This window comes from Pelobates fuscus, chromosome 1 (genome assembly GCF_036172605.1).
Source record: "Pelobates fuscus isolate aPelFus1 chromosome 1, aPelFus1.pri, whole genome shotgun sequence".
Classification (NCBI taxonomy): domain Eukaryota; kingdom Metazoa; phylum Chordata; class Amphibia; order Anura; family Pelobatidae; genus Pelobates; species Pelobates fuscus.
The window spans coordinates 75,204,896-75,229,207 of NC_086317.1; the positions used below are offsets into that span (position 1 = coordinate 75,204,896).

The following is a 24,312-nucleotide window of genomic DNA, read 5'->3' on the forward strand; positions in this document are numbered from 1 at the left end:
TAATTCTTCTTTAAAATAGGTTTAAGTGACCTCAATTTCCAGAGTAATGAGGGATCAGTTTAGTCAGCATAAAATAATTAGGGCTGACATAAGTGTAACATTTTCAGAAATGACAATTCATGAATAGCATGTGGTTTATCTTAATCATAGTTTAACATGGATGATATATTGAGATCTTCCATTTTCATGTATGTTAATGTGTATAGATTTTATATCCAAATGTAAATTTACAGATCCTAGGCCCATAGGCCCCTGCCAAAAACATAACCAGTAAACCAGAGGTTTGTAAATGTTCCCACTAAGTTCACTGAGATCTACATTACATCATAAGAACAAAGTCTATCCATGAACATTCATTACCTCTCTTTGTTGGGGCAGATTTCTGGGGAGCTAGGATTGGAAGATGTTTCAGACTTGACGTCCTGAGATGACTGTCCACCATCTGGAGTTTTTTGAGTAGAAGATACACTATCACTATGGAAAAAAAACAACATAATTAATTGGCAGAACTAAAGTTTGTATACTTGTTGTGAAGCACAGATACCCGTAGTTATGGCTCATGGATCATAGCACATGCTTTGGTTTAAAAACAAAAAAGGTGAGTTTAAAACAGTCTCCATTGCCACGATTATCTGCAGAAATGCAATATGAAAACTGAAGCATGATGCTTGTCTATGCTCATTTGCATGTCTATCTGGGAGCTCTAGAATAGTTGTGGAAACACAATTTCTCAGGTTTCTGTGCCCAAGAATGCCTTCTCAAGTCCAACTTTAAATATGCAGGTGCATAACATTAATTTTTGTATTTGCTCTGTGGGGTGTTTTACAGTGTTTGGTCTCTCCATAATCTTTCTGGTACAAAGCTACTTGGTAGATATATTACTTAGAAATCCCATGCCACCTTAGCTCTCCCTACAATTTTATTAGAAACACTGTCATTTTAAAAACTTAGACCAATGCAAACAGTTGTTCGTCTGCCAAGTACCAGAAGAACCCTTCTCTTGTAAGAAATTACAAAAGGAAATTACAGTATAAGCTACCTTTACTTTTTAACTTTTGCTGCCAACTTTAATAACACGAACAGAACAAAAATTGTTTATTTAACTATGACTCTTAAAAAGAACAATAATTAAGATATGTACCACCGAGTTCGGCCATCAGGCTGGGTTTCTGCTCCTGTGTGCAGACGAGGGAAGAGACCAGATCTTCGTTTTATAGGACTCTTGGATTGTGTCTTTGTGACCACTGCCGGGGGCTAGAAAATAAATCCAGTAGAAAAAGAATAAGAGATAGATATATGAATATAAGCCAACAAAAACACTAGTAACACAACATTTTTGAAGTGTTATGGGACAATATTGATTATCATTTCTCCAATATTCTAAACAAAATTGCATCTAACATCCTTATTGTCTTTCTTAAAATATGAATCACAGGTGGATAATGGTGCTACAATGTTTTGGAATTTTAAATAGTGATAGAAACCTCTCATTACTTGCATGTATTCTATACTTATTATTTACAAGATTGTCCAAAAACTCTTGTTGAAACACAACTGGCATAATATGGAACCAACTCAAAAGTAACCAAAAGATACAAATGCTTTACTTCAACAGTAGCACTTTACAGCTTAACAACTATTTTAAGGAACTGCAACTTACGGAGAAAGTGGTCTTTGTGACCTCTGCAGTTGTATGAACAATGCCTCCACTTAGACTCCCCGAAATCCCTCCTGACTGGTGCTTCTTTTGACTTCCCACCATGGTCTCCATGGAATGGCTGCGGACTCGAATTGCTCTCTAAAAAAAATAAAATAAAAAAGTAAAAAAATAAAGATATTGAATTTTCTTCTTAGATACATTGTGAATTGATAAACATGTTTGCAAAATGTAAAACAAAGTACCATAGCGGGAACAAACCTTTAACGTAGTTAAGTTGGTTATGTTTAAAAAATAATTATTTTAAAAGTAGAAAGTAGCTACTATATTATTATAATCCATCAATATCAGTGTCTGGAATATATAGCAAAAGTGAATTATTTATTAAACTTTTTTATATTGTTGGACATATACAGGGTTATTCACTTAAACTTGAATTAAAAGTGAATTGCACATTTTAGCTTAAAAAAAAAACTGAACATGTTTTTTCATGTAAAGTTTTCTTACTGTAAATTAACGGCAATTTACACTTTAATGAATAACACTATAGGTATAATTCCAACAAGAAGTAGATTAAATTATTCCAGAAAATTGCATTAGTGAACTTTTGCAGCCATTGCTTTCAAAACCAGCTGACAAATTAAACACAAAAAAGGGGATTATATTTACATCATACAGTCCAACAACAACAAAACATATTTGATACTTATTTAATTTATTTTGTAGATAATTTTATGCAACATATATTGATCTGTGGGAAAATATTTATATATAATCACAACCTTGTAACTTCAGCTTTAGTTATGGATAATTAACTTAATGATTACAAAGAGCTACAGAGAAATCATAACCCCCTCTCCCTTACACAACTACTTTAACTCAGTGACACATTTTAAACACATACTGGGCACTTTGTAATGATTATCCAGCTAACAGACTGTACACATAGTGATATGTATGTTTAACATAAATAAATTAATGAATAAATATATAAATATATAGAATGATCAAATGATGTTAAACTTTGCTGAATGGTGATACCAGTCACTCAACCACACCACCAGAAATCAAAATCCAAGGTTTTGTTTAGGATGGCAATATGTCCTGTTGCGGCAAATGATATCCAGTCCATGGCACTGCATCCACCACTCTACCACACCAATTGGCTGTTGACTGGGAAGTTTGCAAGGTATAACGAAGTGTTATCTTTCAGAATGTTCCACTTTTACATAATCTGTCTGTAGATATCTGCTCCATAGGTCTTAGAGATTATCCAGGTGCTTTTTGGCAAACTCGGGAAAAATATTCATGCTGCTTTAGTAAGTAAGGGTTTCCATCAGGCTGCTCCACCATGCATCCAACATGTAGCCAATGTCTTCTGGTTGTGTTATGGTAAACGACCACAGCTGAGTGACCTGTAGAAGTCTGGCAGTTGTTCTAGATGTCTTTGTTGCTCTGTGGATAGTTGTACACCTTCTTGGAAAGATCTTGGCAGCATAGACATCCTTTAGAGTTCCATTTCTCCATTTGGACAACATGGCTTTGTCTGTAGTTCAGAGAAGCTGAAAAGCATTAGGGAAATGGCTTTGTAATCCTTTCCAGATGGATATGCATCAACAACTGTATTCCAGAGGTATTCAATAATGTATTCTATCATGAGATGATGTTCCTTTGGATGTTTTGCACTTATAATCTTAATCTGATGACATAACAGTTAGATTGGCCTGATTGTTTATCCAAATATTCCAATATTTTAAGCTACCATTCCCAAACATTGGTTAGAGTTAACTAGAGGGATGGAGAATTATTTTTTTTTTCAGAAACAGCAACCCCCAAAAAGTAATTTTACGAAATTCAAAGTGGAGAATGTACAAAAGTGTAAAAAATGTGACAGTGTAGAAATTTTAATTATTCTAATATGATGTGCTCACTGACCATTGTTTAGTCAGACATATATATATATAATTTCAGTTTAGCCCCAAGGATACTTCCTCTTACTTGATGAAGCATGGGTGGGTGGGGGGGGGGGAGGCTTATTTACAATCTGATGGCTGATATACAATTTGCTTAAAATGTGTATTGATTTTCAGATCTTAATATAATAAAATGGAATATTCAGATTTAGGAACTAGAGATTTCTTCAGATGAACCGCATTCAGTGAATCTATGCTTTTTATTTGTTTTTTCTATTGTACATGTATTTTGAGGATTGGCTGTACAATTGGACTTTAATGATTAAATGGTTAGTCTAAGCACCTACACACTCAATTAAGTGATTTGGTGCAAAAATCTTGCCCTTCATTTTCACCATGCAATTCTTTGCCATTTAGGAGTTAAATCACTTTATTTATGCAGCCCTAGCCACACCTCCTCTGACTGTGACTTACACAGCCTCTCTAAACTCTTCCTGTAAACAAACTGTTCATTTAGAACAGGCTGTCCAACCTGCACCACCCCCTGGACCCTGTAACTACTGGAACTACTGTACTGTAAATTCAATTTCTCATTCACAAAATAACTTTTTGACAATGTTAGCTGCCTGAGAATGACTCTGCTGGAAAGGAATGGCTATACTGGAAAGTGAGAATAAGTTTAATCTCAAAAGTCTAAAACTTAGAGTATTTCCCAAAAAAATCACTCTAGGCACTATAAACATGCAGCTCTGGGCACCCGAGGGACCTAACTAATTTTTAAACCTTTTGAAAACAGGTCAATTTTTTACATTGCTATGGCACCAGGGAACTTCTGAGACCATAACCGCTACAGCAGACGTTTTTTTATGTTATTTTTTTTTATTGTGATTAGAATTTTAATTACATTGCTAAAACATAACACATTTTCATGTCATACAAACTGTGCCAGCAACCATTTGAGCCCAGAAGAAGAAGCCAGCTGGTTGGTTCAGATCTCTATGGATCCGTACTCTACATCTTGCTGTAGCTGCTGTGCATAACCTTTAATTCCGTACAGATTCCAGTGATAAAGGTAGTCTAACAACATTTACTAAATTGCTGGGGTTTTAAGAATGTGGGAAGTTAAACATGTGGAGATTGAAAGACCTCCCTTATGGAACTGGGCCCCTGGTTCCAATTTGTGGTTCTGTGCAAACTATATTGCTTATTAAAAATGCTTGTCAAAAATAAACATGTAATTGAAAATAACCTTAGAAGGTGGATGCAATCACACGCAATTAATGAAACATGTAGTTTGCTAGTACTAGTCGACCGCCTCAACAGACGGCCTTGCCAACCACCATTTTCCAAAGTGACACAAGCTACCCAGGGTTTAAATGCTGATCAAACTCAGGGATTCAGTTTTGAAATTGAAATCAAACTAAATGCAGACCAGTGCTCTTTAATTAACTATTGTGCAGCTGTTTCAATCCACATTAATTGTCAGTTTGGCAGTGATCCCAGTATCTGAACATACCATCTGGCCATGGACTGCCTGATTACAAAAGGAGTATTTATGTATATGTGTTGTGGTAGGAGGGACAGCTCTTATTTTACCACTCCAATTATCAAAGGGATGTGCAATTGATTTAGAATCAACTTAAAGAGGAACAGCAGTCCCTTTCTTAAAGCTTCCAAATGACTATAGTTCAAAGGTCACTACACATATCTGAAATGCAAGAAAAGCCTCATGGAAAAGTTTGTAAGATAATACTAGGTATATCCAGAAACAAAACCGTACCCAAAATTTATTGTGGACACATTTTGCCCAATTTGACCAAAACCCTAGTGTCTACATTTTTCTGGTTATAATGGGGGACCAGGATATATTATCTGACAGTTTGTTCCCCCTTCCCTGCTAATACAACGTCTGGAGATATTAAAGTCTGGGCCGTTTCCTTCACAGGCCCATGATAAATGATTTTTTATTATTATTATTATTATTATTATTATTGGCATTTATATAGCACAACTTATTATGTAGCACTTTACAATATTATACAGGGGGAAATTTACCAATAAATTAGACAATTACAAAATTTTACAGGAACAATAGGTTGACGAGGACCCTGCTCAAATGAGCTTACAATGTAAAGGATGTGGTGTATAAAAACACAATAGGAAGGGCAGAGTGTGGGATAGCAACCAAACAACAAGGTGGGAAAGTAGCAGAACTGGAAGATGAGAGTCTAGTGTGACCTTTTTTTTAAGAGAGCAAGGGACAGGTTTGTGAAAGAAACGTTATTCTGGGAGGTCATACGATTTCTAAAGAAGTGGGTCTTGATGGACTTTTGAAATGATTGAAGACTAGGGGAGAATGTGATGAGGTTAGGCAGTTTGTTCCCAATTGTGAGAAGTCCCTTAGTACTTAAGGGTAGTAAGGGTGTGAGCAGCAGACAGGAGTAGGTCACCGGCAGAGAGGAGGGACTGAAAAGGTGTCTAGTGAATAAATGTAACAAGGTCTAGAGTTGTTTAGAGGTTTATAGGTAAGGATTAGTATCTTGAATTGACTCATATAGGGTACAGATCTGTTCCATTTTCATGTTATCTCACTTTAATATGGGCCTGTACAGGAAGTGGTAAGCTGTAGCTCTACCACGAGGCCACCAGGTTATATATTTTTTTTATTTATTGGCCAGTTTGGAAGAGTCCATTATATTTCCAACTATCCTTGGCCCATAATTCTTATTCACCACCAGACATGTGCTCAGTTTGCTCAATGCCCAGTCCAGGTGTGCTATCTGACATGACACAGCAGGTACTGTATAATAATCAGTCAAGTCAGTTGTGGGATATCTAGCATCCTTCTCTCCGTTATGCATGCATTCATTAATTTAATATCAAACACAATTTCCAGGAAAAAAGGTGAGATAAGGACTTTTCATTAGCAAGAGAAAATTCAAAAGAGTAACAAAGTCTCCTAGTTGTATCACCTTCAAATAATTATTTCTACATTTATTGCCACCAAATACCATAAATTGTAAATTACTGACACAAATAGATAAAAATAAACTAATAATTTCTGTAAGATGTCAGAAAAAAAGCCATATCATTACTGCTATGAAATCAATTCTAGACTGCCTACTAATAGCAATATAAAGATTATGTTTGAACCAAAATCTAGTTGATAGGAATGAGATTGCATTTGTATTACTGCTTCTTCCTAGAACCAAACTCACCCATGGTTCAATATATGAAATTGTGATTAGGGTGAAAAAAATAGTAATGCATAGATAGACAATTACATGATTTTGCTATTGCATGACGAAAAGTCATGATTTTAATAAAGACACGGAGGCGAGTATTTGCATATCCCTTTCTTTACTGTCCACAATAGCAGCAAAGTACATTAACAGAATTGAAAAGAAAAGGTAGTACATGTCTCACACACAGGCCACGCTCCCTTATGTCCAGTATAATACCCTAGTCCGCCTTCCCATTTCCCTCTTTATGAAGGTGCTACACGAAAAAGTTAACAAACGTAAGAATATAACATGTAGGTAACTGTCAACAAAACTTCGGGCTTTCTGTAACCCGCATAACTGTGAGTCCCATGGAAGCAAGTTCATAAACAGGTGATGATGAGCTGTTTCCACTGGATGAGAAGGGTTGTTTCATCCGGGCGTGGCAGCGTGTCTCCGGCTGACTCGTGCAGGTCCAGGTCAGGCTGTGAAAACATAAGCGACAGGAACCCAAAGGTTAAATCAGATCTGTGTACCTATATCAAGGCCGGAAGAGGCCGAATATACATAATCTCACCTGAGCGTCATGCTAGTGCAATTGCATCTATAAGACAAAGAACCACATACATAAGTGCAAGAAAATGTCCCACTTACCACCTATCCGTAGTCGTCCGTATGCAGACGATGTGGGTGGGAAAATTTGCGGAACAAAATCCTCACATACTTACGCAAGTTGGGTGGGACAATACTTGCCTCCGTGTCTTTATTAAAATCATGACTTTTCGTCATGCAATAGCAAAATCATGTAATTTTATTACAAGACACGGAGGCTCGTATTTGCAAGTTTAAAGCTGGTCCACCACTGCCGTAAACAGGTGAGTAGTCAGACGAAAGTAATATTCTCGGAATGTCGACTCTCTAGACCAATCAGCCATCCTCATAAGGTCCTCCAGGTGTGCCCCAGATGTGATAACTGCGGTTGCCGAGGCGTTCCTTACTGAATGAGCCCCAAAGATGGAGGTATCGATACCTGCTGAGCCAAGTAGCCACTTCAACCAACGGGATAGGGTAGTGCTTACCACCGGTTTAAAAGGTGGACGGAGTGAGAGGAAGAGCTGGGGTGTAGTCGCCACCCGGTTAGTACGAGTGCGATCCTCGTATTCTCTTAAACACGCCACCGGGCACAGTGCTGGTGTAGATGGGAAAGCCGGGTATGAAACCGATCTAATCAATGTTTTGGTTCGTCTATTGATGGTGAACGTCCGATACTCTCTTGCAAGATATAAGGCAAAGGAGACAAAATAGTTTGGCCGATAATTGGCGTAGGGAGAGATCCGGATTCGGAGGCCAGGCGAGGAGGAAGGACAAAACAGTGGAAACATCCCAAGTGTAGGAGTAGCGGGGCCTGGGTGGTCGGGAAAGTCTGGAGCCCCTTAGGAGTCTGCACACTAGTGGGTGTTGACCATCTGGGTTTCCGTCCAAGCCTTGATGTGTCGAGGAAATATTTGATCTGTATAAATTGATAGTTCGGTATGCCTTCCCTTCCTCGAAGAGGGATGTGAGGAAATCCAGAATGAATGTCACAGGGGCTGAAACAGGATCCACGTTCCTAGCCATGCACCAGCTAGCCCAATTTCTCCAGGCTGACCCATATGCTCGTCGAGTGCCCGGAGCTCATGCATCCGCCAAGAGTCATCGAGTAGAGTCCGAAACACCTCGGATTTCCCAGGCTCCCCTGAAATGCGCCAGGCCAGTAGGCTGAGAGAGGCATTCACCAGGAGGGGGTGACAATCTCCTGACGGGTTCCTGAGAAGGTCCTGGAAGGTTGGCAGCAATCTGGGGAGATCCACCGCCATCTCCAATAGCTGTGGGAACCATGATTGCACCCAGAAAAGGGTGACGAGGACTAGTTCGGCCCGCTGGCGGCGGGTTTGGATGAGGGTGCGGGGGATCATCGAGAATGGGGGAACGCATATAGTGGGGTTTCTTGCCAGTTCTGCAGGAAGGCATCCACGGCTTCTGCCGATGGGTCTGGTCTCCAGCTGAAGAAACGCGGGAGCTGGGCGTTGAGTCGGGATGCGAAAAGGTCTATAGCAAAAGGACCCCACAGAGATGAGATAGTGGAGAACACCTCCACGTCCAATTTCCAGTCGCTGGCGTCCGAGAGATAGCGAGAACTCCAGTCCGCCTGTACATTGTGTAACCCTGGCAAATATTCTGCTTGAACCATCAGGTTCCGTTCCAGACAGAACTCCCAGAAGTCTTTCGCTAATCCGGCTAGGAGCGCCGAATGGGTACCGCCCATGTGATTGATGTACCGCACTGCTGAGACATTGTCCATGCGGAGGCGGATACATCCATGTGCCTGATCTTTCGCGAAGCTGCGGACCGCGAAGGAGCCTGCAAGGAGTTCCAAGGCATTGATGTGTAACTGGGCTTTGGTTTCCGACCAGCGGCCTCCCGTAGACATACCTGCGCAGTGAGCGCCCCATCCCTTTAGGCTCGCATCTGATTTTATGGTGAACTCCGGGAGGGAGACGAAGATCGCCTTGCCGTTCCAAGCGGACAGGTTGAGAATCCACCAGCGGATTTCGTCTTTTGTCTCTCTGTCCAGAGTCACCAGGTCCGCGCAGGACGTGCCTTCCCGTAGGTGCGCAATCTTGAGTCGTTGTAGGGCTCTGTAATGTAGATGGGCGGGAAATACCGCCTGAATGGAGGATGTTAAGAGGCCGATCAAGCGAGCTAGTTGTCGCAATGTGAGTTGCGGTCGGAGGAGTGCCCTGCGCAGCAACTTGCGGATCGCACGAACCTTGCTCATGGGTAGGCTCAAGTATTCTTGAAGTGAGTCCACCATAAATCCTAGGAATTCTATCCGTGTCGTAGGGGTCAGACGGGATTTCTCCCAGTTGATGATGAACCCTAGACGGTAAGGGAGATCTAGTGCCAGGAGCAAGAATTTCATATTTATTCATTCATTTTATTTTATTTTAATTTTTATTCTTATTGGAGTATCAATATCAATTAATAAATATTTGTATTGGAGTGCCCATATGTATATTCATATTGGTTTTACATTTGTAATAGATGTGTATGTTTTTTGAAAATAATATTTATAAATAGTATTGTGATATACATTTACACGATATGGATGTTAAAGGGTGTCCCATGATTATTGGATACATAACTATTTTTTCATTTTTGAGCTATTCATTTTTTAGCTAGATATTCATTTTTAATCCATACAAGTTCTTTATATTATTAATAGCCTTGTATCTTTTCATTATGGGACATCTTACTGTAACTATGTAAAGGTTTTTTTTCTATGTTCCGTTTTTTTCGCCTATGCGTTCCAACATGGAACGCACGGAAGTGTTTTATCGCCAAACCGGAACCGGAAGTGACGCCGGACGGATGTAGTGCGTTCCAAACTGAAACGCACACGATGGAGAATCCATACAGGTGAAGCACATTCCGGTATTTTGGCGGCATATTTAAACGGCGACCTGTGAACAGAAAAACAGAATCCCTGAGGAAGTCATCTAGACGAAACGCGTCGGATTATACTATTTGGGGGACTTACTTTGTATGCTGTCGCTACCACCTTCGGAGTGGATTACATGCGTTTTTATTTGGACCCTGTTGTAAGTGCATTGAATAATAAATTCTGTCAATTTTTATTTACATCTGCACTATTATTTGGTCTCTTTTACCTTACAAGGAAAAATAGAAGATTGTGTTTCATATATTCTGAAGATTTTTTCTGACTGAGGATGATGGGCTTGATTATCACTGCAATCTTGTGAGTTCCACATTATCATCCTGCGTGTCCTCTATGTTTATTCTGTAATACACTATGTGCGATTTATTTATTTTTATATAGATATCGCCTACTTCGCTATTGAAAGGTTGTATATATATATTTTTATATCTGCACCTTAGAAGTGTATCTCTGGTTTTGCATCCCTACTCATTTATTTGTTACATTATTGTTTTTGGTGTTGTAAGAGGGCACACTTTTTGGTAGGTTTGCTGTCTTTGTTCTTTAGTGGTTGGGGTATCTCTATTGCCAGATCTAGTGCCAGTTTGATGTGTCGTAAGAGGACCTGGTGAGCTTGAGCCATGAGTAGGATGTCGTCTAGATAGACGATAAGTCTTATCCCTCGACTGCGTAGCCAGGCCATCGCCGGGCGGAGGAGCTTGGTGAAGCACCAAGGGGCCGATGAGAGGCCAAAGGGGAGGCAGGTAAAACGCCAGGTCTTGTTGCGCCAATGGAAGCGTAAGAGGTCCCGAGATGTTTCTGCCACCGGGACTGTAAGGTAGGCATCCTTGAGGTCTAGTTTCGCCAACAAATCTCCGTGCTGGAGTAGGTCTCTCAGGAGGTGTATATCCTCCATCTTGAAATGATGATACTTTACCAAGTTGTTGAGGGGGCGCAGGTTTATAACCGGGCACATAAGGCAACCTTTTTTCTCCACGAGAAATACATTGCTCAGGACCCCAGCGTTGCCTATGGGTGCCTGTTCTATTGCCCTCTTGTCTGGGAGGTCGAGCAGTTCCTCGTTGATCAACATGCGATCGTACCGAGAGAGGCAAAGTGATCTGGGGGAAGGGATACTCACCGGATCCCCCACTAGCTCTATGTGAAACCCCCTTATTGTGTTGAGCACCCAGGTGTTGGACGTCAGGCCCGACCATGCTGGGAAAAAATGTTGGAGTCTGTCCCCTACACAAACATGAGAAAAACATAGATGTGTGCGCAAAGTGTGAGAATTGTAAAGACTCACCGTAAGGTCGTCTTGAGCCGGTGTATCCACGGAAACCTCTTGAGCGCTATTGCCGGCCGCGGGACAGGAAGAATGGAGATCGGCCCCTTGTGTCGTGATACGTGGGGTGTTGAGTAATGGAGCCTCGTCCCGCACTTCGGGACTGGAAAAAATTCCGTCCGGCCAAACGGCTCCTAGATCTGCCGGCCCTGGTAGAGACCCGTCCCTGGAAAACCTCTCATAGAGGTTTGTGCTTTATCAAGGGCAGTGAACGTGCCCACATAACGCCCCAAATCTTTGATAAATGAGTCTCCAAACAGAAGGCCCTGGGCATTTTTGCCGGCTTCCGTGAGGGCCAAGTTGGCTAGTTTGGGGTCAATTTTAAAAAGTATGGCTTTACGCCGTTCAATTGATAGGGAGGTATTCACACTCCTGGCAATGCATATTGCTCTTTGGACCCAGCCACGAAGGTCATCGGGGTCAACCATGCGGTGTTCCGCTTTGGCGTCTTCCGCCAGGTCAAACAGTTTGGCCAAGGGGCCAAATATATCTAAGTGCTTGTCTTGGCAGGCACGCAGGGCTAAGTCTAAACCCTTGCGTAGGATCCAGCCCAGTTTGGTTAGGTAATGGGTCCACTTCGGGGGTGTCACACACTTTATTGGGGACTATTGGTCTGGGGCATTCTGCCCTAAGCTTGTTTCTTGCAGCCTTACTGAGTGGGCGCCGTACCCAGGCTTCTAGGTAGCCTGCAACGTGGTCCTCTGGGAGCCATTCCGCGGACCTTGGGTGGTGAAGCTCGTCCGGGTCAAATAATGGCTCTCCCAGCGGATCCACTAGGGTGGACCCCGCGGCCACGGGGGTTGCCGTCCCTATTTGCATCTCTGCTTGTGCGGAGGAAAAGAGGTCTGTGCCCCACTCAGGTCTCTCTGTATCTGAGTCGGTCTCTGACTCGATCTTGGCCTCCTCCTCTGACCCGATTTCCGAGTCGGAGTCGCTCTCAATTTGTGCCTGGCGCAGAAAGGCTCGTTTGCGTGCTTGGGTCACGCTTTCAGGGGCGACCAATGGTGCGCCAGTCTTGGTGTTTCTGGAGGCAGGGAGAGAAATATGTTTGGCTTTGTGCGTAGCCTTTCTATGTGCCTGGTCACCAGGCTGTCCCATAGGGCGCGTGAGGGTTGCGCCTAAATCACTGGGATCTGCGTCCATAGGCCGTGCCAAAAGGGCTTGGGAGAGGGCTGATGAGATAGATCCCATTGCTGCCATAATGGCGTCGGACATAGAGCGCTGAAGTGCCATGAATTGGGGTCCCTCTGAAATATGGGGGTTATCGCCCGAAGAGAGCAGGTTTGACATGGTGGCCGAGGTCTCCCCTAATGGGGTGGTGTTGTCCCCATCCGTATGGGCGGGGGAGACAGGCATATTGGGTTTAGGCATAGTAATAACAATGCTAGGGATAAAGTCAGTGAGAGTAATTCACCCAAACTGACTGTTAAAGTAATAGTAGAATTGCAATATTCAAAACCAGATAGGAGAAAGGTTTTTTTAAAAATGCTGACAGACATAAGACAGAGACTCTCACCAGGGCCCAGACCGTTGGTATGAGGAAGGCAGGCCCCAAAAAGGGGGGAGGACTAACAGGAGGGTCACTGAGCTGACCAGAAAAGAGCGGGAAAAGAAAAAAACGAATTAATGCAGTGAATAGATAGAAGGGTTTAAGTAAAGTGAATAAAAAGGTGAACAGTCGTTCGTCTAAAAAATTTGAATGAAAAATTCATCTAAAATGGGGGAAAACAACCGAATTACTAATGGAGACAGAAGTACCCAGGGAGAAAATGGCGCTAAAGCGCTGAACAGAGACCAGAAAACAGGTATAAAGTCTAGTGAGAGAAGGAGGTCAGGATTTCTCACAAGGAATAAAGGTGGGGTGCCCCTAGTGAGTATGAGGGCACCCCACACGGTCTGGGAACCTGGGAGTACAACGAAGAACTAATATCCAGTCACATAAAATACATAAAGCAGGATGTAAGGAAAAGATTAATAAAATTATAAATGTATAGTAATGAGAAAATTAAGTATTATCAGAGTATAATAAAAAGGTACTTATCTGACGTGGTAGCAGCAAAGAAAGAGGGAAATGGTAAGGCGGACTAGGGTATTATACTGGACATAAGGGGGCGTGGCCTGTGTGTGAGACAGGTACTACCTTTTCTTTTCAATTCTGTTAATATACTTTGCTGCTATTGTGGACAGTAAAGAAAGGGATATGCAAATACGAGCCTCCGTGTCTTGTAATAAAATCAGCAATTCTGTGTATAGTTCACTGTCATTTAGAGATACATAAAACATTAAATTATGTGAATTTACAGTACTTTAATTTTACATTAATTTGTTCACCCTTTATAAAATAAAATTGAGGAGATGTTTTTTTTAGAGACTACATGCTATCCCTTTTTTTTTTTTTTTTTTTTATAATATTCCCAACATGGTTTACATTAGCTTGAATGTAGAAGACCCATTTTTGTCACATTCAATAGTTGTGACAAAAATACATGTTTAGGGTATCAATAACGAACCTAACTGTGTTTTTAGTAATGCAGCTTTTAAAAACGTTAAGAGAATATAAAGATAATGATTACACATGGGCATAATGCTCAATAATTACAATTACAACTATATGTTGTACTACAAAGGGCTTTTCAAGGTAAAACAGCATCTTACAAATAATCCATGTTGTACTAACTGATACATTTAGTTAATTCTCTCCCTTTCACCTCCCTGAGTGTTAGAATGTATTAATACAATTCTGGACCAAATAATAAAGTAAGCCGGATTATTTGGTCTTCATTTCTTTTTACATTGCTTTGCCATGCAAAACAAAGTTATAACAGACAAACACAATTTTGGTAGTAAGTGGTTTCCTACTACGTGATATTTATGAAATCTACATCGTTACTAAAAGGGTGCAAAACATTGGAGAATGAGCTGGCCTTTTTAACCCCTTAAGGACACATGACATGTGTGACATGTCATGATTCCATTTTATTCCAGAAGTTTGGTCCTTAAGGGGTTAAACACTTACCTAAATTTAACCCTGCAATTTCCTTTAATATTTAACTAAGATAAAAAGAATTCCCTATTCAAAGATTTAAAGTCATATCATTTATACATTGACCTTGCAGAGCAGTAATATTCAAGACACCTTCCTTAAATACTGAAGACATGAGAAATATTTTAGATTCTAAAAATGACTGACGTTATTTTGTGGCTATTGATCTTTAGCAATGTTCTAGTTTCTCACCTTGAATGACTCCAGGAATCCACCGTGAGCTCCATTCTCCAGTTTGTCTTCTTCTGGGCCAAGGCCAAGCATGACTTGTGTGTGCATGTGAAGGTCATCATGAAGATTGTCTAAAAGTGCAGCTCTAGTCCTATCCTATGACAGATGAGAGAATTATGATTGAACACGGACGTTCAGCAAGATGTAGGTGATTAGGCATTGCATTACATATTTTAGCTGCACTTCATTTACCTCAAAGTTCCATAATGTGTTACTTACCTCTAGTTTTGCAAACTTGTCAGATTTACAACAGGCATGTTCTGCATTGATGAGTTTGGTCAGCAAAAATTCACGGAATTCAGAATTCTGTAGAATAAAAGATTACCCCATGAACTGGTTATTAACTTTTTACATTTGTTTGATAATATTATTAAATTGATATTATATACCTACAAATCTCCAAAACAGCAAGTCTTGTGGGATGCTCCCAATATGCAGTGGTTAGTATTTACCAAAAGTAGTACAAGGAAGTACAACTGGTGAATCAATGTCAGGGTCATGGGTGCCCAAGGCTCATTGATGCACATGGGGAGCAAAGGCTAGCCCATTTAGTCCGATCACACAGGTCCAATTGCACATCTACTGTAGCTCTTATTTCTGAAAAACGTATGCTGGCCATGATAGAAAGGTGTCAGAACACATAGTGCCCATGATGATCCCTGTCCACTCACTGTGGCAGAACCTACCGCCAATTTCTTAAACTTTGCCTCTATTCATGTGTTTTTTCACTTTTTCCGTTCGGGAGTTATTATATACAAACACCATCTATCTACACCATCGAACGAGGACCACCTCTGTACCCCATTAGAAAGTTCACACAAGCAACTTAAGTTTGAAACCATCTTGTCTCCTGAGCATGGGCAGCAGCACTTGGTCCTCGAGTGACTAGAACTCTTTTCGGCTAGGCACGAACACCGGTAAAGATTAGACTGCTGCCCACCTATATGAACAATGTTCAGGAGATATTAACTACTGAACAGGGAGAGCATTCGTACCCTGAAAGAGATTCCCTTGCATGGTGTTCGCACAGGAACCCCCGAGTAGAGACCGGCCAAGGCTCCTATTCCCCTGGAACAGTTTTGGGCTAGTGCCTCGTGTACGGCCAGTCAAAACGTTACCCTGTGGCATTCCAGTTTCACCGAACTGATTTGAGTGATCCTAGTTATGGTGGGGGCACTTTTGGGGTACTGTATAGTTTGTCTGGATTTTCTGTACCTGAGAGTTAATTGAAATATAGGTTTTTCTCACACAATTATCTCCCAGGCACAGAGGATCTTGTGATTGAAACACCTGTTTTGTTGTATTGGAGACCCCCATGTAGGGGTCTTTGCATAAAAGCCACATGTGGTCTAGAATAAATCACTCGTACCCCCAGAGCTATGTGTCGTCTAGTTACTGAAGGGAAAGGGCTATAATCACTGCTTAGCACCTTGTTCCAGCTTGTGAAAGATTCGGCGGGGAAAGTCCTTGTAAGGACTACAGCTCCCAGGACTGTGTGTCGTCCAGTCCCTGGGAGGGCATAGGGCAGTGATGGTGAACCTTTTTGAACCGAGTGCCCAATCAGGCAGTGGATCAGTGCTGGAACAGCACATAAGTCAGTGCTCCCTCGCAGACCTCCATCCCACTCAACCACCAACGATACAAAAGTAGAGTAGGCGTGCCTACTCTGCATTTCTGGTAGGCAGGTGCCTACTCTGCATTGCCGCCCCATAGGGTGCGCCAGCCCTGAGTAGCAATTTGGCAACCTATGGCTGCATGCCCACAGAGGGGGCTCGGCGTGCCATAGGTTTGCCATTGCTGGCATAGGGTATCCTATTCCAGGACGGAGAGGCTCCAGGAGGACCCCAGTCAAGCCACGGTGACTGGGGCAGAAGCACTGAGTTTTTTCCCTGTTCCAGCTAGGAAGCGGCTCTTGGCAGAGGTACCCAGTCTGGGTACAGGGAGCTCCGCTACACTCACAAAAGCACTTTAAATGGGGACATGAGGGTGATAACTAGGCAATGGGGGAATGTTGCCTCGTCTAATGAACAGGTGCATGGCCGGGTGCATCAACAGGGCAAGAGATGGCAGTAGGATGCACTATGGGAAAAAGGCAGGCTTGTGGAGGCAGTGTTATGTTCTGAGCAATGTCCTGCTGGGAATCCTTGGGTCCTGGCTTTAATGTGGCTGTTAATTTGACATGTACCACCTACCTAGAGATTGTTGCAGACCAACTACACCCAGGGGCGTATTAGCCGCGAGGCAAACAAGGCATTTGCCTTGGGCGGCATTTTCCAGGGGGCGGCAAAAAAGCCGCCCCCAAATGCCCAAGGCAAATGTCTTGTTAGCCTTGCGGCTAACAGACATGCCGGCGGGCTGCTGGGCGACACTGCCTGCCTGGCTGGCTGGCGGGCGGGCGGGCGGGTGGGCGGCCGGCCGGCCGGCGAGGGAGCACTACCCCTGAGCTGTCTGCTCAGCTCCCTCGCCAGCCGCAGAGTGAGGGTCAGAGGCGGAGCTGGAATATGACGTCATATTCCGGCTCCCAGCCTCACTCTGAGGCGCGCGAGGGAGCTGAGCAGACAGCTCAGGGGAAGTGCTCCCTCGCCGGCCGGCCGGCCGCCCGCCCGCCCGCCAGCCAGCCAGGCAGGCAGTGCCGCCCGATCGCCCAGCAGCCACTGGACCACCAGGGAAGAAGAGACACCCCCCCTCCCCAGCATTCCCAAAGGTAAGGAGGCTGGGGGGGGGGGTGTTAATTAAAAAAAAAAACGTGTTAAAAATAAATATAAAAAAAACGTGTTAAAAATAAATATAAAAAAATTTGTTAAAAATAAATATAAAAAAATGTATTAAAAATAAATTTAAAAAAAAATGTGTTAAAAATAAATAAAAAAAAAAGTGTTAAAAATAAATTAAAAAAAGTGTTAAAAATAAATTTTAAAAAAATGTGTTAATGTGGGTGGGTGAGTGTGTGTCTGTGTCTGTTAGTGTGTGTGTCTGTTAGTGTGTGTCTGTGTCTGTTAGTGTGTGTGTGTGTGTGTCAGTGTGTGTGTCTGTTAGTGTGTGTGTCTGTGTCTGTTAGTGTGTGTGTGTGTGTCTGACTTTGTGTGTATGTTAGTGAGTGTGTATGTTAGTGAGTGTGTGTGTCTGTTAGTGTGTGTGTCTGTTAGTGTGTGTGTCTGTTAGTGTTTGTGTCTGTGTCTGTTAGTGTGTGTGTCTGTGTCTGACTGTGTGAGTGTGTGTGTCTGCTAGTGAGTGTGTGTCTGTTAGTGTGTGTGTCTGTGTCTGTTAGTGTGTGTGTGTGTGTGTCTGACTGTGTGTGTATGTTAGTGAGTGTGTATGTTAGTGAGTGTGTATGTTAGTGAGTGTGTGTCTGTTAGTGTGTGTGTCTGTTAGTGTTTGTGTCTGTGTCTGTTAGTGTGTGTGTCTGTGTCTGACTGTGTGTGTCTGACTGTGTGTGTCTGACTGTGTGTGTCTGACTGTGTGTGTATGTTAGTGAGTGTGTATGTTAGTGAGTGTGTGTGTCTGCTAGTGAGTGAGTGTGTGTCTGTTAGTGTGTGTCTGTTAGTGAGTGTGTTTGTCTGTTACTGAGTGTGAGTGTGTCTGTTAGTGTGTGTGTGTTTCTGTTAGCTAGTGTATGCGTATCTGTCAGTGAATGTGTGTGTGTGTATTTAGTATGCGGGGCGGGGGGAAAGGTTGGGTGGGGGTGGCGCGGGAGGAGGGGGGGCGCGGGGGGAGGGGGGGCGCCTGAGTTTTGTCCTGCCTAGGGCAGCACAAAACCAGGATACACCACTGACTACACCCCATTCATGGCAATGGTGTTCCCTGATGGCAGTGGTCCCTGTCAGCAGGTTAATGCACCCTGTCACACCGTAAGAATTGTGCAGGAATGGTTTGAGGAACATGGCAAAGAGTTCAAGGTGTTGCCTTGGCCTCCAAATAATATTTAAATATATATATTTTATTCTTTACTGCTATTCCTTTTTTTCCCTCTACTGGTCACTTGTCACTTATTTGTGAATAAAATAGATACTTAGTGGCTGTCCTCTAACTAGCAATTATCTCTTACTTTGGTGCCATGGGCAGAACTCCAAAGCACAAATCAAACAAAACTGTTCGTCCACTGTCCATTTATTTTGTGGTACGTGCATATGCTGATTCAGAGTTATGGAATTCAGATAACCTCCCAAAATTTGGATGAAAGGCAATTCATTTGAAACTGAATGCACAAGTCTAGTTTTAAGTAAGTTGGAATTCCAGGGACTTTACACCTTATCAAGGGACAGTTTAACCATGAACTGACAATTCACATGATCCTCTGACCTGGAGGGACTATGTAAAACCATATACAAATACTTTTAAATTAAAGCTTCCAGTCTGCACTGTTGCTAAATGTTTCATTTCAAATTCAATATGCTGAGGACAAAAAGGCAAAAATTAGTATCACTGTCCAAATACTTATGAGTTGGACTGCATTTTGTATATGATTATAAAGGAGTAAAGATTAAAAAACATTGATTATGGAGGTCCTTTTTTATGGTTTTGCACATATCACATAAGCATGTGATTCTACATTAATCTTCTACTTGGGTGTTTTGTAATACATACAAGTAGGGCCCAGCGGCGTTAAAAAGAGTGAAAAATAATGAATACATTTGGTATTCAGATATAATTTCATTTGTTTCATCTCTCCAGAGCCAGCAGGAGCTTACAAGCATCTTAGCTGACATGCTGACGCATTTATGACAGCTTAGGGAACACGATGACTAATATTTTGACTGCACAAAGCTGGCACTCATTTTCTTTCCAAATGATGGTCTGCTCCCTGCAGAGAACAGAGAAATGGGCAGAGAGGATAGATTTGTTAAATTTTATCGAGTCATGTCCCCTGCTAGCATTTTCTGATTCACTAGTAACAATCTGATGGCAGCATATGACAGATGTCCAAGTAGAAAGAGATAGACTGTAACTATCTGCTATTAATAAAAGTCATCTTGCTTCAGCTTGCAAATGAAACCACCACTAAGATGGGTGACAAAACTTGCTTATTCTAAAGCTCCACAACGGCAATGTTATTAGCCACATGTTTTTTATTAATATAAGTATATTTAAAAAAAAATTATGGAAAGAATGTATTTTCTTTTTATAATCTTATACTTCTATAAAACAATATATTACTAAATATTTAAAATATTAGACACAGTTTAAATGTTGAAAGAGAGTCAAAATAAGCATTATATCAAACACAATTTTTATGATGATGTATTCAGTGTGCTGGGAATAAGACTTCTTCAAAGCGGCACTGTCACCTTCTGGGGACATTACAGAATTCGCAAAGACCCCTGGCCGAGACAGCACTGCTGGGGTCTGGTGGCCAGGGGGCAGATAAAGCTGGGTTCTACTTATGTGAACCCTTACCCACTTGTGCATGCGCAAGAGTACAGTGTTGAGGTTTATGGAGGATCGAGAGGGACTGTGGGATCCTCCATTGAGAGAGCCAATTCCTGCAGCCATCACTGGAGATGGCTGGGGGGATTTACACTTCTGGACGGGGGTAGCTCTGCCCAGTGTGTAGAAGCATCAGGCATAGGAAATATACAGAGACAAAGTAGTTCCTACTTTGTCTCAGTATATCTCTTGACTGGGTTGGAATTTCAGTGAAATTCTAACACATTCATAATTAGTATTTCATAAAAATTCGATCTTTATGAAATATAAAATTTTCAGTGAGGGGGCAAGTGACAGTTCCGCTTTAAACTGAAGGTGCTTAATTTACAGATCTCCTATTAACTGTGTACTAACTTACACATAAAGAGTTCTGGAATGTTAGCGAACTGGGAGAAACACGTCATACACATGTGAAACAAAAGCACAGAGAGTTAAAGGTGCACTGCCAATTCCAAGGCAATAGCACAATCAAATAGCTAACTGTTCAGTCAGCATAGTCATTGGTAAGTTATGCTAAATTTCTTCAAATTAGTGGATAGATATTTTTTTTTTGTTTTATTATTTATTATTAAGGACACTGGGCAAAGTATGCAAATGCTTGTGTGCTCGTAAGGAATTTCTCTGTAGATGCCTGAGTGTGCACCCCAGTAAATTCTGCAATATTCTTAATAGAGGGGAATGAATGAAGAACTGTAAATTCTCTGGAAATGAGAGTCACATTTTAAAGGTATTAAATAATTCCTGGCAAAATCTATATTTTTTTAAGTAAATACAAGCCTTAATGGGAAAACATATATACTTGGACTCTTTTCACATTTCATTTAACATATTAATTAAATTACAGGGTGAGTCAATATTAAGGAAGCACCAAAATAAAATGCATCCAAAATGGTAACTTAGGCAAAATTTAACGCTGACGATATTCATCTTCTGGGATTTGAGTGGATTTTTCCTTTTGACTCATTCTGTATTTTTTTTTTTTTTTTTTAAAGTTGAAAACATTTAGTCACCTAGTTAGAGACCACTAGGTGAAATCTTTCTTAAAACCTTTCTCATTAATACATTGACCATATTCACAAATAGAAAACAATGCATTTGAGTTCATTTACTACATTTGATTCTATGAAGACTTGAAAAGAGGAATTACAAATTTTATGCCAACATAGCCATATGCCAAAACTCATTTCTAGTTCTTTTTTTTTTTTAAAGTTGAAAACATTTAGTCACCTAGTTAGAGACCACTAGGTGAAATCTTTCTTAAAACCTTTCTCATTAATACATTGACCGTATTCACAAATAGTTCTTTTGCCCTGCAATTTACAGTTACATCAACATTCAGTTCATAAATTCCAGCTTAGTAAATACACCCTAAGGCTAAAAACCAAATATTTGTCTGGCAACAAAGCATTATCCTGTATTGCTTCAGTGACTGCAATGATGTGGCAACAACCAATATAACAGCATAACTATAGTGTAAACACGGTCACTGTGCATATATAACATGATGATTATCTTTCATTCTTCATGTAGTTTATACCTTTGTAGGATTATTCCATTGTTCCCCCCCCCCCCCCCCGAATGTGAATGAGTAGCTGATTAGCAATCATGTACCAACAACACGAAGCATAGACTGCAGAACGACAAGTCAATTTGCTATTTGCAGCCAAATATCTCTGTGCTGTCAAACACGTACATTAAATGATGATTGCATGAATTGATTTACAGGGCATGCTATTAATTAATAGTGACAGGATACATTTTATTTTATGGTGCTTATATATAATCAATCACCTGCCACAATAATAATAATTGCAGCTATAAAGCATAACTTTTTATGTGTGACAATGCAAATTAAAGAAGCCAAAATAATAGCAATGTAATTGTTTATTTAAATAAAATGTATACGTAACACATGGGATTGAATGTAGAATGGATTGCAAAATTAATTTAAATTATACAAAATGGATCGCAGAGGAAGAATATCATAGGTCAGGGCTGCCCAACAGGTAGATCCCGATATGTTGTAGAATTACAACTCCAATAATGCTTTGTCACTCTAAATGCATTCTAAAGGCATGCAAAGCATCATTGGAGTTGTAGTTCCACAACATCTGGGGATCTACCTGTTGGGTAGCCCTGTCATAGGTGAACTCAGGAGAAATTTGGCGGCTAGTAAGTGGATACCGTATACTTATGAAGAAGTGCGTTTTGAAATATTTATTTAGATTATTCAACAAGATGAGTTTTAATTTAATGTTTGAAAATGATAAGAGTATGGGTACTTGTTTATTACCCAATATTGGGAAACTCTACTTCGGTACATAAGAGAGAGAGAGTTGCTGTTAACCACAATTTTGAACTTTTTGTCTAAAGTTGTATGACACAGTAGGTATTCCTTGGTAGTAACAAGGGTACCGATATGGATGTAATTGTAGATTGGGGCAAGAGGTTTCCATTTTAATTTTAATACGTTTGGAAAATGGTGAAGTGCTTTGTAGAGGTGACCAGCAGAAGAGGACTGACGAGTGGGTTACTAACTTTGTAAGTTTTCAAGCTCAATATGACAAAAGTTAAAAAAATTACATACAGAGGAAATAAAGGAGTGAATTATGGTTTTACTGTGAATAACAAACAGACTGGTTTGAGCAATATTTCTTTAGTTAGAGTAAATATGATTGAATATGGGAGATTAATATAGTGTCATAAATGATCCATAAATGATCCATATGTATTGTTGTCTGTTGAGAATATAGTGACAGTTAACAGTAAGGAAAAGGTTTTTTTGTCGAGGAGTAGAGGTGGAAAGATAGGAGATTATTATCATAGGTTTACAACAGTTGACATTTAAGCAGTTAAGGTAATATGAGACATCAAAGAGTTCTCAACACAGGGAAATTGGATGTACAATTTGCATATCAATGGCATATAGTCAATGATGTTATATGTTTTCCAAATAAAGAAAGTTAAAATGATGAACAATTATTTTAATTTAGAGAAAAAAGGAAGAAATGACCCATTAAGGATGTAAAGGGATAAGCAATACATGCTAATATATCATGAAATAATATTATCGTGACACACACTGCCTGTTTCATAAAGTCCCTCATCTGATAGAAATGTCAAAAAAAGACATAAGTAAAGTATAATGAACACATAGACTAACAGAGTAAATATGTCATCCATAAATAATGAATTATTGCCCATTAGTAGTTCAAGATATAGTTAATGTTGTTTGAACAACTGGTGTGTCCCATTATTTGGCACTGTGTATACTTATTAGATTGTATAACAAGACTGAAAAAGATAAGACAAAGCTTTCATGTTCCAAGCCTTTGTTTGAATAATTTCTTACCAGACACTTACTTTTTGAAATACTGGTGGGTTTGGCAGAGGAGGTCCAAAAGATGGGACATCTTCCCGAGCAGTCACGGACACCTTAGTATTAACAAAACATAGAAATAAAATAATGGAGAAAAAAAATGCTTATAGCTAATTGTTCCTTACATTTTCACAGATGAAAGATAGGCCCAGACTTTGAATGAGTTGGTGTGTTTTTATAACATTAAGAGACTATGGTGAGCGAGGCTTTGGGTTAGGTAGTATTTAAGGGGCTATCTGCCTGCAAAATGTAGCCTAAAAATGCTATAAAAACAGCTACTATTTAACTTAACATTTTAATTTCTAGTATTTTAAAATAAATCAGAATTTGAAGGATATCAAATTTCTAAAATATAATTATGAGCAGATAATATTCTTTGTTTGTTCTGACTGTCGGTGAAACCCTAAAGATACGTATGCTTAATTTATCTGTGTGTAATGGTACATAATACTAAATAAGGAAGGATCTTCCATATACTAAAAGCAAAAGTAATTAGCACATTTAGAAATCATTAAGGACCAGTTTAAGTATTTGTATATTTTAGATTTTTTTTTGACAAATTGAACTGGTCAACTTTTATCAGACATTACAATTCTAGTGAATAATTGTTGCCCTGTTCTC

The 24,312-nt window shown here is 40.5% G+C and overlaps 1 protein-coding gene across 5 annotated transcripts in view; it reads right to left on the reverse strand.

The window, feature by feature from the left end:
• RAP1GAP2 (RAP1 GTPase activating protein 2) overlaps window positions 1-24,312 on the reverse strand; it is a 684,483-nt gene that overhangs the window by 15,276 nt on the left and 644,895 nt on the right. For all 5 annotated transcript variants that reach the window (XM_063449836.1, XM_063449818.1, XM_063449826.1 and 2 more), the window contains 6 exons: window positions 23,676-23,747; window positions 15,108-15,194; window positions 14,850-14,984; window positions 1,661-1,798; window positions 1,142-1,254; window positions 361-474 (listed from right to left, as the gene is read on the reverse strand). In XM_063449836.1, the coding sequence (XP_063305906.1) occupies window positions 361-474; window positions 1,142-1,254; window positions 1,661-1,798; window positions 14,850-14,984; window positions 15,108-15,194; window positions 23,676-23,747 (659 nt within the window). The remainder of the gene's footprint in view (window positions 1-360; window positions 475-1,141; window positions 1,255-1,660; window positions 1,799-14,849; window positions 14,985-15,107; window positions 15,195-23,675; window positions 23,748-24,312) is intronic.